This window comes from Scardinius erythrophthalmus, assembly GCF_964197995.2.
Source record: "Scardinius erythrophthalmus genome assembly, chromosome: 21".
NCBI lineage: Eukaryota > Metazoa > Chordata > Actinopteri > Cypriniformes > Leuciscidae > Scardinius > Scardinius erythrophthalmus.
Genome location: NC_138241.1, coordinates 15016318 through 15030587, shown reverse-complemented (window position 1 = coordinate 15030587; position 14270 = coordinate 15016318). Strand labels below are relative to the sequence as shown.

The 14270-nt window shown below is 34.9% G+C and overlaps 1 protein-coding gene across 3 annotated transcripts in view; it reads left to right on the top strand.

Annotated features, from left to right (window-relative positions):
* adgrb3 (adhesion G protein-coupled receptor B3) overlaps positions 1 to 14270 on the top strand; it is a gene marked incomplete at its 5' end in the record, with an annotated part of 190655 nt that overhangs the window by 125621 nt on the left and 50764 nt on the right. For all 3 annotated transcript variants that reach the window (XM_081351642.1, XM_081351641.1, XM_081351640.1), the window contains 4 exons: positions 263 to 409; positions 2320 to 2395; positions 6922 to 7024; positions 8680 to 8723. In XM_081351642.1, coding sequence (XP_081207768.1) covers positions 263 to 409; positions 2320 to 2395; positions 6922 to 7024; positions 8680 to 8723 — 370 coding nt within the window. The remainder of the gene's footprint in view (positions 1 to 262; positions 410 to 2319; positions 2396 to 6921; positions 7025 to 8679; positions 8724 to 14270) is intronic.

Here is a 14270-nt window from a genome sequence, read left to right as displayed (position 1 = left end):
TATTCAAATATATTATCTCTTGATTCATGGTGAAGAACTCTTAATTTCACGGAATATTCATATTTAACTTTAGTTTATCTTCAAATGATGCCAAACAATATGAAGTTCTGAAGAAAAATAAATAAACATGTGCTGCAGTTTTGATGTTAACTATTTTTTTATTTATTCCCAGTTCATAATGTTAGTGCTTCAACTTATCTCAGTTGTTTAAGATTTATATCAGTTAACAGAAATAACAGATATTTTATTGTATTTTTTTTAGTTGCAAATATTCAGAGGCTGCCTGCAGTATCTGTGATGACAGACATTAACTTTCCAATGAAGGGACGGAAAGGGATGGTGGACTGGGCCAGAAACTCCGAAGACAAAGTTGTCATTCCCAAAGGATTATTTGTACCCCAGACAGCAGGTACTGTACATGATGCCACACTGTGGAAGTTGATGATACTGTACGTCTTATGTTTAGTACAATAAGGCTACATTAACATTAAGGATTCAAAGGAAGTGAATCAATCAAAGCTAACTTTAGCTGGACAATAATTTTATTCTAGAGCTGCTGTGAAGCCAAAACAAGCTCTGTTACTTTAATTTCCTATTATCACTGTAAAGCTGCTTTGAAACATTCTATATTGTTAAAAGCGCTATATATATGAAGGTGACTTGACTTGACTAGATTTTAAAAGCCAGGTTTCATTCAGCCCATGTTAACATTATTTGTGCTGTTTTGTTTTGTTTTGTTTTGTTTTGTTCTGACAAGTAATGCATCTTAGACCCCATATGTTCAAGGAATGCAGGATTTTTGCAGAGTAGTTCATAAGTTGTCAACGTTTATCAATTTAAAACCATATATGGGTGATTCTTGAAATCTTGTCAATTTGTGAAATCTTGAAAAATGAAGCAAACAATCAGGTAAAACTTTGCACTCATAAAACAAAATAAAAGGACAGGATTGTTTTTCTTTGGTAAGCCTATAAAAAATACAGTTCATATTAAAAAGTGCAAAGTATAATTTCACTGATTTTGACAAAAGTCTATGTGGGGGACAAACAATAATCACCCATATATTTCTTTGTTTTTCTAATTGCACGGCATTCTGTAATACTTAATTCTGGTTGATCAACTGTTGCATATTTCTGTAGGAAGACCACTAGTTCATTATACAAAAATGCATAATTGTGCTAGTATTATTCCTTATATCATTCCATGCCCTTTCTTCTCACGTAAAAAATACACCCAAATCTACATAAATAATATTTTATTTGTTTAATGTGTAGCCATTTAATATAATACAGTGCCGCTTCACATTGGTATTTTAATCACCCCGTTAGAGTTATTTTACGATAATGACTGACTGTACATTCCCTACTTATTAATTCCTCAGGGCATGAAAATGCTTTGTCCCAATATACTTTTTGCATTTAAAATCATCATTTATAAGACACTATGGCATTTTGAGTTATTTTGGATTATCAGTGCGATATTAAAATGAATGTTTCGTAATCGCTACCATTCAATTGTGCTGAAAATTTCACATGTTGACATGGTGTGACCGTTTAATGGGATAGCTTTAAGATTACAAGATTATATCTCAACCACTTGCCATTTGCCTGTTTTAGAGGAGACTGCACTTGGTCGACCTTCATTTATACGGCGCTTTTAACAATATCAACAATATCAACATCAATTCAGATGACACAGCACTCGCCGTATCCTCTCAAACAATGATAGTAAAGAGAGCTAAGCACCAGCGCACCAGACTATTTACTTAATTAGGGTGATCAGTCTTATCTGAAGTGTATCAGAGGAAAGTAATGAAGGATTGATTTAATACATAACTCACTCCAGTTGCCTTGAGCTTGACTAGAGGGCTGTGCAGAGCTGTTTGAACCAGGATTAGCCTTTCTGTCAGAAGAGAAGACATTTGATCTTAATTATCAATAACCTTGCTAGTATAGCCTAATCTACCACTTTATTCATTATTGGCAAGAAATGTATGATGGATTAGCTGTCAGGAATATTGTTTGGCAAGAGATCTGATATTTAATGAGTATTTTGCAGGTTTAGAGGTTAATTAATTCCTGTATAGCTTTGAAAAAAAAAAAAAATACAGATCTTGTTCAATTACTTTGGATTAAAAGATTCTTGCATGGAAGGGGAAGGTATTAGGATAGAATTCCTACTGTCTGCCTCTGAAACAAACTTGAACTCAGAATTATCGGATAAAACCTCCATGACTTGAAAGTTGAAAGTGGAGATGCTGTTTAATATGATTACATAATGTGATGAACGTATCGTCTAACCTAGACTGTTTCCTGGCAGATATGGATGGATCTCCTGTATTCATTCTCGGAATGGTTCTCTACAAGACTCTTGGCCTTATGCTGCCCGCTCCACGGTAAGACTCAGTTCATCTCCGGTCATTTAGATGAAATATTACAAAGATATGAGAGGGATATTATAGAGGACAGACTCCCAACCTGGGGTAAGTGTACCCTAGGGACTGCTTTTAAAGATTTTTGATTGATTAAACCTGTAAATCAGAAGAATGTCTTGATTAAAATAACTAAGCAGGATTCATTCTGATTGTTAAGTGCCTTTTTAAGGAAAGGAAATAAAATAATGGGTCTCATTCATGAAACACGAGCAGAACGAATTTTTGTGTAAATCGTGTGTAAAGTGGTTCTGGCGTAAATTTTCGGATTCATTAAAATGTTCGTATTTTCCAAATGTTTCCAAAAAGAAATCTACACCTGCTCCCAGCCACGCGTAAATAGTGCGTTTAACATCCGAACGTTTTGCTCATTAATAAGGCTGCATTTTAATCCACCTTAATCGGGTACATATTTACACAGCATTTTGAAAAAATATTATATATAGTAATTACATACGTTTTTTCTTTTTACTTTTATTATGAGAGCCAGTAATAGCATCTGCAAGTCACAAGTGTTGCAGTCAAGCTTCATGTCGAACCATTTTCTTTTCACTTCTGGGACTGTTCGATTAACAGATGAAACTCTATTAACTGAATCTGTAATACGCTGCGCTCGAAAATAAAATGTGGCGTTTTGAATGAACTTCTGATAATAAAACTTCAATTTCTGCATCATTTTTCATTCGCTTTTGAGAAGACATGTTGAAATCCTTCGTTTGGTGTCATAAAATGATGCCCATATATAGTTGTCAGTCGGATTTAATGGGCGGGATTTATGGTAGGCTAATTGAGAATGAGCATGCACGCGCGTCCCATTTACGACTGATTGGAATTCATTAACACACACACACACACACACATTTCACTATCACATCTGACGTTTACGAAGTATTTGTGAATCAGGAGAAGAGTTTTCGGAAAGGTCTCTTTACGCGCAAATCACTCACATATTTACTCGTATATTTACGAATGTTTCATGAATGAGACCCATAGGCCTATGTCACACTTCCTGCTTCCGGAACGCGGAGTAGGGATTCAGAACTTCCGGTCAACAGTATTTCTCAATAAGGATTTAGATTTTGCTCCTGTAGAAGCTATGTTCGTATCAACCTTGTTTTAAGAAAAACATGTTTTATCCGCGATCTTATGAAAAAAAACTACACTACCCACAATCCTAAGCGTAGCAGCAACGTCTGCTGATTGGTCCAACTCGCTGTTACCATAGAAACGTTTACCTTACTGGCGAATGGCCCGCCGCTGTTGTTGTAGTGCACCGGGTTGCTCTGCGTTAGGACGTAGACAGCCATAACTCAGCCATACCTCAGCCATACCTCAGAGTTTTCATTTACCATCCGAACCACATCGTCATATGTGACTTCAGGCAGGTTGCGGAGAGATTTGGTCCAGCGGTATCTATCGGACTCCGCCATTGTAAAAAGCTAACCGGAAGAGCCGTATCCCTACTAAAAGACGTACTTCCGGTCTTCAATTTTTTCGTGACATAGGCCTATTGTGTGTAATGTGTGCAAGTTTTATAGAAACATAGTTGCAGAATATACTTTGTGAGTCTGAGATTTTCTCCCACAGTATCAATCATTTATTTTTCCTTTAAATGGCCTATATGTAAGAATTTTCATGGATTAAAGGCAGGGTAGATGATTTGTTCCAGAGACATTTTTTGTTATACTGGTTGAAATTCTCTTCACGTCCTGATAGCAATCACTAAGATAAGTTGTCTAAATGTATTTATATGTATTGATATCGTCTGCTGAAGTCGTAGGACCATAAAATGTTCGCCCAATCATTGCATTCGCAACAATACGATGCAATGATACGATGTCCTACCTGCGTGTCAAATTATGTATTTCCACACCACCGCACACCTACTCGTACAGAAACCCCCATATTGAATTGTATTTATTTATTTATTTCATTTTATTTCATTTCATTTTTATAGCTTCTTGCCATGTATATGCAGTTATATACTGTTTAATCAGTCACTTTTAATTATGGGTGAAATGCTGAAGGTGTCTTCTGTTTTTTTCTTATGTTGCATTCATGTCAGCTTCAGAATGACCATAATTCTAAGTTTCAAACCATTCATATTTTGGTCAATCTCATCATTACAAGTCTTTTTTAGAAAGCTATGACATATGATGTCATTTAAAAAGAACTTAAATGACAGCGTCCTCAAAATTGAACACTCTTTCAGTATTACTAATGTTGTGATGCATTTTGCAGGATGGATTCATTTGGCATCATGAGTGTTGCCATAGAAACTGAGGACGTAAACTGCTTAAAGTAGAATCTCTGGTTTGTCATCTCGTAATTACGGCAATTCTGACGTGACGTGATTGCAGCATTATTCCACTCCTTTGGTTCGCATGCCTGTTGTAGTCATTGTTTGTTATGGTATTAACAAGGTATTTATCCTTTTATGAATCTGAGTTATGTGGTTAATGTGTTAAAGCCTAGTGGTAAATAATGTACACACACACGCACACAAAAAGAAATATTTGGGTTTTAAGAGAGCTGTTCCTTCAAATTCCTTCTGATTTTCCTCTTGTCCTAAAACAGAAGCAGGTATAACAGACTACAACAGTGTTTTCTCTCCCAGACTGTATGTCAGAATGAAAATTCTTGGTTATGCTCAGAGTCCGTCTTGAAGCTCTGGATCAAAACCTCCTGTTCCATTTGAGGACTTCTGCTCAAACCTCCGGAGACACACACAGGACAGAAACAGACCTTTTCTGGTGTGGCTCTGAGCTGTCAATCAAATCTCAGTAAACCTGAGTATGATTCCTCCATGGAATTCCCACTGACAGGGAGAGGGTTCATGGAAGAACGGAGAAAAAGGGCGTTCCTCTGTTCTTGAGCTCTGTTGGATTCACTGAAGCCAGTAGGGAGATGGAGATCAGAACAAACAGTGGAAGATAACAGAAGAGAAGTGTTAAAAAAAAAGCAATGCAACATGGCTAAGGGAGTTGTAAAGACGGATCACGTTGTTGAACATTTAATCACAAGACAAAATACTGTGAAGATCATACTATGAGAATCAACAGTGCATGAGCACTTAAATGGATGCTTGTTTTTAGTGATTTAGATGCCAACAGTTACAGAACATGTAATTTGAAAGTGGTAGTTCACCAAAAAAGTAACAATCTGTTATAATTTTCTCCTTTTTTTATTTATGTGAGTAGACAAAGCGTCTAAGCTGTTCCTTTCCATATAATGAAAGTAAATGGTGGCTATGGCTTTTAGTTAAGATTGTCAATGAATTTAAGTTTCAGTCAGTCGTAGTTTCAAAATACTTAAATAAAGAAAGTCATATGAGTTTGGAAAGTCATGACTGAGGATACATACACAGAATTTAAATTTGGGATGAACTATCTCTTTAAGAGTTTCGTGTTATTTCATGCCTTTCAGGCTGTGCGGAGATTCATGACACCATACATGCACAGATAATGTCTTGATCTAATTTCAAAAGGATTCATTTTTGCCTTTAGGATGATCTACTAACAGAGACATTTTTATTTTCCATGGCTAAGTCCACAGAGGTTTTCTTTTTTTTTTTTCAGGTCAATACTTGTGCGTTCTGACTGCGATAATCGAAAACAAAGAGTGTGACAGACTGTAAAATAATGTCAGAAGTATAGAACTGAAAGATCTGTCTCAGATGTGGCATCTTTGTCGATTACTTTCATAAAATTCATTTCTCACTGCAGACTTTTGAGTAGCTACTTGTTGGGCATCCATTTTCTGTCTTTGCTTCTTTTTAAATGGACCATGAAATCATGCCCGGCCTAAACAGTTCACGTTGACAAATGATACTCAAAGAATTTTTTTTTTAGTTAGAGAAGGAGGGAAGCATGAAAGGAAAGAGAGATATTTTGAGTTCTAAGTCTACTTGAAGTTTAATATAAAAATGTGCTTATAATAAAAGCACTTGAATATGTTTGAAATATATACATAGCCAACAAATATTGGTTTTGATCATGAAATCAAAAAGTAATAAAGTACACATAGTGCTTTGAGTATAACTTTCTGAGTCTAATGATGACAAATGACTGCTTTTCATCTGTAAGGGATCATTTTACCCACAGGCAATCATTAATCGAGTTAATCAAAAAACTTCAAAATAATTCAATTTGTGTTTAATATACTGTAACTTTGCCCATCTTTAAAGTTGGATATTGAGTAGCATTTATTTATTTATTTACCCACCAAAATCAAAGTTGTCAAACATATCAACATTTCTGGTCTCTGCTAGCAGAAAATATCTCATTTGAAGTGAAACACCAATCTAAACTGAGTCCAACCTGGAGAGATACTTCTGTGCTAAATGAGCTCTTTCCATTCAAATGTGCAGAATGAAGCGTTTAAACAAAAATCGATGCTGATGATAATGGAAGTATTGAAATGAATGAAATTAGCATTTCTCTGTTCAAGCTTGAACTGACTGTTGTGTGTGATTGTGATCTGACCCACAGGAATAACACAGCTGTGAACTCAAAAGTGATTGCTGTGACTGTCCGACCAGAACCCAGAGTTACAGAAGCCCAGCTGGAGATTGAGTTAGCTCATCTAGCTAATGTAAGCACCAGTCAGATCTCAACACGCTTCACAAACACAATCCAGAGAGGCTAACTGATGCCGACATGGAGGTCGCATGTATTCTAAAACCTCTTTTGACTCTTTTGCTGTTTTATTGGTCTGTTGGTTTAAAGGAGCATGTTAATATGCTATTAATGCAATACATGCAGTCAATAAGCATTTTCAAACAAGGGATTGATCTACAGCCTTTATATCCCAAAGACCCTCCTTTCATGGATGTCATCAAAAGCCTTTATAAATAGGCCGAGTGAAAAATGCCATTTAGAGATAACAATTTCAGTGCATTTTCAGATAAGTGCAAAAACACACAACTTTTAAGATTTTTTTTCTGTCTAAAAGTTCCCAAATCTATTGGAAAAAACAGCTAACTGTGGATACTGTGATTTGTTTAACATGTATTTACGTCACAACCAGACGCCTTTTCAGATGCCTATTAAATAGAAAGCAGCATTCGTAAAAAGCATGTTCATTTACAAAAAATAAAACATGAGTAGCCTATTGTTCAGTTTGTTTGTGTGTTACGGTACATATACACAACAACGATGTACTAAAAAGCTGAAGACGGGAAAGACGACAACGTTGTCAAAATGGTCCGCAAAAACAACTAAAAACACTGAATTATTAATGCCAGACCAGTAGTTGGTGATGCCACATTGTAAAGAAACACTACGCACCTGTAGACTGAACACGTAAGACGCATGGGCATGATGTCACTGTTTTTACAAATTCGTGCTTTTGCAGTTTTCACTGAGATGATAACAGTATCGTTTTCAAAAACCTGCATTTTGAATCCTGTTGAATCATTCTGAATCATTTACATGACAGTTCAGATATTTCATGTGTTCTAGCTCAAGCACACCTGGTGCAACTAATGAAGCCCTTGATTATGTAGTTGTGTAGTTCGAGTCCTTTCGTGATTAAAAGTTTAAAACGCGGAACAGTGATGCTGATGTGCTGTGCTGCTGTGGATCCGCTTACCCGAAGCCCTCCGTAACTGGTAGTTTTTAAGAAAACTACAGTTGTTTGGCAAAGTGTTAATAGTGTTAATGTTTTTTAGCAAGTACACAAACTCGTTCTCTCAAATGATTTGGGTATGCAGAGCATTTACAGCATATATGGACTGTGAACGTATGATCCTGCAACACTAATCAATTGATCCAGATCCCGCCTTGTAATTGATGTAAAAAGCTAACACAATGCAATGAAACATATGGTCTTTTAAAGAGAAGCTAGAAGACAAATCTGGGTGCATTTGGGTTGAAATTGGAAGGAAATATGGTCTTCTGTTCCTCTTTAAATCACTCCAGCCAATCAAAGGGGAGCTCTACAATACCTCTGACATATGTTTCAGGCTCATTAATCAACAGACAAATAGCAGTAATTAGTCCGATAATTAATTTGCCATCACCAGTTATTTCTCTCCTCATTGTGTCATCAAGATATGGCCCAGATGATTACAATGGGAGCTTTTTTTCTCCTTTTTTCCTTTCCTTCTTAATTTGTCTATTAAATAACGTGACTTATGTTTTGAGATACTGGCTATCGTAGTGAAAATGTCTCTTTATCGGTATGTACTGTGGTATGTCTAATAGGTATGTCGCTTGTCCAATCACAGTGTGTATGTTTTCTTGCAGGGAACAATGAATCCATTCTGTGCACTGTGGGACAGCTCTATTATGTAAGTGAAAGTCAGTTTTGAAGTCTCTCTGTGTGTGTGTGTGTGTGTGTGTGTGTGTGTGTGTGTGTGTGTGTGTGTGTGTGTGTGTGTGTGTGTGTGTGTGTGTGTGCGCGCAAGATTGTGTTCTGATTTGTGAAAATGAGCCTTTAATACAATAACTTCATGGGCAATAATAAATAGCTTGTTGAAATATTGAGCATTGTATCCATGGAAACATGTTTCTGCTGCTATCGAGGTGAAACAGTTGACATTAGCAGTAATAGAATTTTGATCGTTTTATTGTCAGAGAATACATTTGCTAGAAAAATATTTTGAACACTTGCGGTGTTGTCGGGCTCCTCTTATCTTTTCACTCTTAAGTCAACATGAAATAAGAACCGACACAATTTATTTGTATTAATTCCTGTTATCCGTCTTATTGTGCACAATTCAAGTGAAAAAATGTCTGTGGAATCTTGAATCAAAATGTAATAACTTGTTTCTAAGGCAAAGCAATAAAGCTTAAAATGTTGAAATTCCTCAATATTTTTCAACATTATTGCAATTTCACCCAAAAAACTACTGGGCCAAGTAAAAAAAAAAAAAAAAAATATATATATATATATATATATATATATATATATATATATATATATATATATATATATATATATATATATATATATATATATATATATATATATATATATATATATATATATATATATATATATATTGTAAATGTAAATGTTTATTTATTAAAAAATTTAGAAAATTAAATTATTATGAGTTTATTATTGAGTCAAATCATCCTCATTATATGATATTCATGTTTTATTATTTTTCCTCACTGAATGTCCTGTTTCACATAGAAATATGGCTAATTATGGAATTAAATTGTATTGCAAACAACATTTCATAGTGATTTTGAACAAGAAACTGACATTTTATTACTCTGAGAAATACACTAAATTAGCCAGAAAGAATCCATATCCGGATGTTATTCTGAGAATACCGTCTCTCAGAATAGATCAAGGTCCAGCATACCTCAACCCAAGACACAACCTGTAAATTCCACATTTCTAAAATGACATTATCATTTTGAGATAAAAAGGCAGAAAACCATATTAACTATAGCGTGTCTATCTTCCTATTTTTAATCAAATACTAATTAGGAGATTATTTTCCTATTATTAAATTAAATATGGACTTTTTATAATTATTTCAAGAAAAAATTTCCATCCGAATGCATGAGTTTTATCACTGAGGTGCCATTCAAATGTATTTTAATGGACGTCCACATGAGAAACAGTTACCGTCCGAACAGGGCTGCAGTTACTCATTGCTTCATTGATTACTCACACCTGTTCCTCATTTGTTTATTTGTTTATGTATATAATGCCCTCAGTTCTGTTAACTCATGGTCTGGTGTTATTTGTGTATTGTGCACACTGTTGTGTTGCCTGCTAATTGGTTTGGATTACTCTTTGTTGGATTCTACTCTTTTGTTTTGTTAAATTGTTTTTGTTAAACTTAAGCTGCTATTTTAGATCCGCTTCTTTTCGCCTCATCTTCATCCTCACCAAGCCGTGATAAAAGCTTTTATCTATAATGCATTATAAAGGTATTCATAATGTACATGATAATGCATTATATATTTTCATAAATATTTTATTTACAATTATTAATGAGACCATATAATGCATTACAAGGCATAATTAATGCATTCAGATATGTTTATATCATTAAATAAAGCCTTTATGTAAAGTTTTACCAGAAAGAGATACTTTTATTAAGCAAGGATGCATTATAAACTCATCAAAAGTTAAAATATCAGCATTTATTATGTTCTGCATTCTGCATTTAATGCAGACTAAATAAACATTTTCTTTAAAAAAAAAAAAAAAATGATGAATGGTAGTGAACCTGCTATTAAATTACATGATAAATGAGATATAAGAGAGAAACAGTGAAAAAAAAATGTCTTTAATAAAATAATGTCTTTCTAGAGGTAGTTAGAGCATAACTACGGAAGAGGATTAGGGCCAGGCAATAATAAAAAAATAAAACCATCTCGAGATTAAAGTCATTATAATGCGAGATTAAACTCGTTAAATTTCGAGAAAAAAAGTCGAAATACAATCTTGAGAATAAACTCATTAAATATTGAGAATAAAGTTGTTGTGTTTCGAGAAAAAACTCGTTAAATTTCGAGAAAAAAGTCGAAATACAATCTCGAGAATAAACTAATTAAATATCGAGAATAAAGTCGTTGTGTTGCGAGAAAAAACTCGTTAAATTTCGAGAAAAAAAACTCGAAATACAATCTTGAGAATAAAATCATTAAATTTCGAGAATAAAGTCATTGTGTTTCGAGAAAAAAAGTCGAAATGAAATGTAGAGAATAACGCATTCATTGCATATCAACCTCATCGAGGTTTCGTGGTTGCAGGATATAAGACGCATTATTAATCGTTGTTGGTTGTGTACGCCTTCATCCACATAATGTAACGACTGTAACCATCTATACAGCCATAAATGGCAATGCTGTACGGTTTTAATTTATCATAGCTGTCCATATGCCAGAGTGTATTTGGGCCAGCGCAAGTGCCGTCTTCTCAAGCGTCTCCTTCGTCGAAATTCCACACCTTGAGGATCAACAAGTTTAATAATGCGTCTTATGGTATCCTGGGAAACCACGAAACCTCGATGAATTTCATGTTGGACAAAAGCGAGTACATCGCGCAAATTGGACTGATGTTTTCTTCTAAAAAACACCTAGCCGACCTGGACCTAATGTTCTATTCTTTGTTACTGAAAGAAAGTCAAAAATATAGATTGACTAAGTGATCTAACTCTGCCATGTCCTCTATCAGTATATGCAATGAACACTGATCAAATGCGTTATTCTCTACATTTCGTTTCGACTTTTTTTCTCGAAACACAACGACTTTATTCTCGAAATTTAACGAGTTTATTCTCACAATTACTTCGACTTTTTTTCTCGAAATTTAACGAGTTTTTTTCTCGAAACACAACGACTTTATTCTCGAAATGTAATGAGTTTATTCTCAAGATTGTATTTCGACTTTTTTCTCGAAATTTAACGAGTTTTTTCTCGAAACACAACGACTTTATTCTCAATATTTAATGAGTTTATTCTCAAGATTGTATTTCGACTTTTTTTCTCGAAATTTAACGAGTTTAATCTCGCATTATAATGACTTTAATCTCGAGATGGTTTTATTTTTTATTATTGTCTGGCCCTAATCCTCTTCCGTACATAACTGTATTGGTGGCTCATTTCTTAGATATTTGTTTTTGAGATTTGGCATTCAGAAGTTGTTTTCTATAGTGAATATTTAGTTATTTTACAAGGCATATAGTTTTGATGGTTCATGGATCGAAACTGTTTGGGTTCAGGTCTTTAACCACTAAACTAATACCACCAAAGCAGCTTCTCTGTCAGTACCATGAGACATCTCTTTATCTAGAATAACTGTTGTGTGGTGGATTTTGAGAATCTAATATTCTCTATTGTCACTTGTGCTTGTGACTACAGCTCTGAGACCCTCTTCAGAGACATTGAGTCTCGTCTTTGCTTTTCATCTGAGTCCATTTGGATTTGGCAGCCTTTCCCCCTTTGTTCCTCAGCGTGCAATTAATGAAGCACGTATTTCTTTTGGCCAGGCTGTGTGGTGACAGGTTCTAAGGAAGGGATGTTTTCTAGAAATGAGAGTGAGGTTTGGTCACACTGAAATATTTGTAGCACTAACAAGTTCAACTTACATTAGTAATTAGTACTGTATGTACCACGCCATGTGCTGCTATTTTTCCTGTGTCATTTGCATGGTCTTTTTTGGCTCAGAAAAGCACTAAAGGAATACGGTAATACTGTATTTTGATGGTCTCTTTTGAACATTCTGTTGACTATAAGTAACTTTGCAACTACATGTCAACTTATTGTAACCCTAACCCTACCAGTCTACTAAAACTCTGCTAACACTCTGATGAGAGTAGGTTCAATGTTACTTATAGTCAGCAGAATGTGTTAAAGGGACCATCAAAATAAAGTGAAACCAATATGATAAAAGTAGTTATGATCTGTTAAAGGGATACTTCACCCAAAAATATAAATTCTGTTATGATATACCCTCATTTCATTCCAAACTTGTATGACTTTTGTTATTCTGTGGAACAGAAAAGACCCATACAATGAAAGTAAATGGGGTCCAAACAACATTGACAAAAATTCTTAATATTTTTTTTTTTTTTTTTTGTGCTCTGCAGGAGTAAGTAAATCACACAGGGTCGGAACAACATGCGAGCGATTAAATGATGATAGACTTTTAATTTTTTAGGTGAACTATTCCTTTAACGTGCATTATCGTGTTCATTCGGGTTGTTTTGTTATGATCTTTCTCAATAATTATATGATATCTGTATAATTCCAGTTATTAATTGTTTAGTCTTGTCTGGTCCATGCTGCAAATTGAAAATGGCTTCTATTTAATCTTAATCATCTTCAAATATGAAAATTACACGGTGCTTCAGAAGCGAAATGAGCAAGTATGAGCCAGGCCTCTCTGTGCGGTGACCGATAAGAACAGAGAAATCGTATTTACCAAATTCAATTTTCATTGAATAAAGAGGCCACCCGAGTCTGCCCCCTTGAGTGTAATTTGAGCCACTGGAATGGATTTTAGCCCTGTGGTATTATTATAGACGGCTTATAAAGAGGGAGGGGTCTCTGCCCTCATATAAACAAGCTTCATATTTGCTATCAAAAAAAAAGAGCCGCTCTTATTGGGCTCAAATAATGTGGATTTCATGCCTATTCATGATAAATTTAAATGAATTTGCTGTTGAGTTTAGTCTCTAATCTGTTTGCATGATTATTTATGTGGACGCATGTTCATTAATAAATTTGTTCGTTAACGTGTTTACTCTTCGCACCAAATCAAAATTGGCCTGTGCAGGCAAACAATTACGGAACACAAATGCACAACTCTATCAGCTCCCTCTGCCATGATTGGGCATATTTTGAGGTGCAATTTTAATTAGCCCCGAGAGATTTTCTCAAACAACGTGGGGAAAAAAGCTGCTGATTTTGATGACATTCATATCATAACTCTGTGCCTTTCTTCTTGGAAGTCATTATGTATATTCGCTAGCGTATACGAGCTCAGCGAGAGTGAGAAGGCTCATCTTTTTTTCCCTCTGATATCACAAGGTTCACGCAGAGTGGAACCTTTAGAGGAATAATTCAGACAATAATGTCATCATTCATTCACCCTGTAGTGTTGTTCTAAACCTGTATAACTTTCTTCCTTTTGTGGAGAGAAAAAGAGGATTTTTGTGCTGGTGACTGAACCTGTGAAGTTTCAAAAAGGACACAAAAGCATCAACAAATTATATTATAAAAATAGACAGTACCAGGCTTTGTGTGGAATTCAAACTGAAATGTTAGTCATTTAGCTTAGCACACAAAACATCTTATCTGCCCAAGTCCTAGAAGTGTTCATGAGAGAAATAGAGATCTGTGAATGAGTTGTTCACTTGAATTGA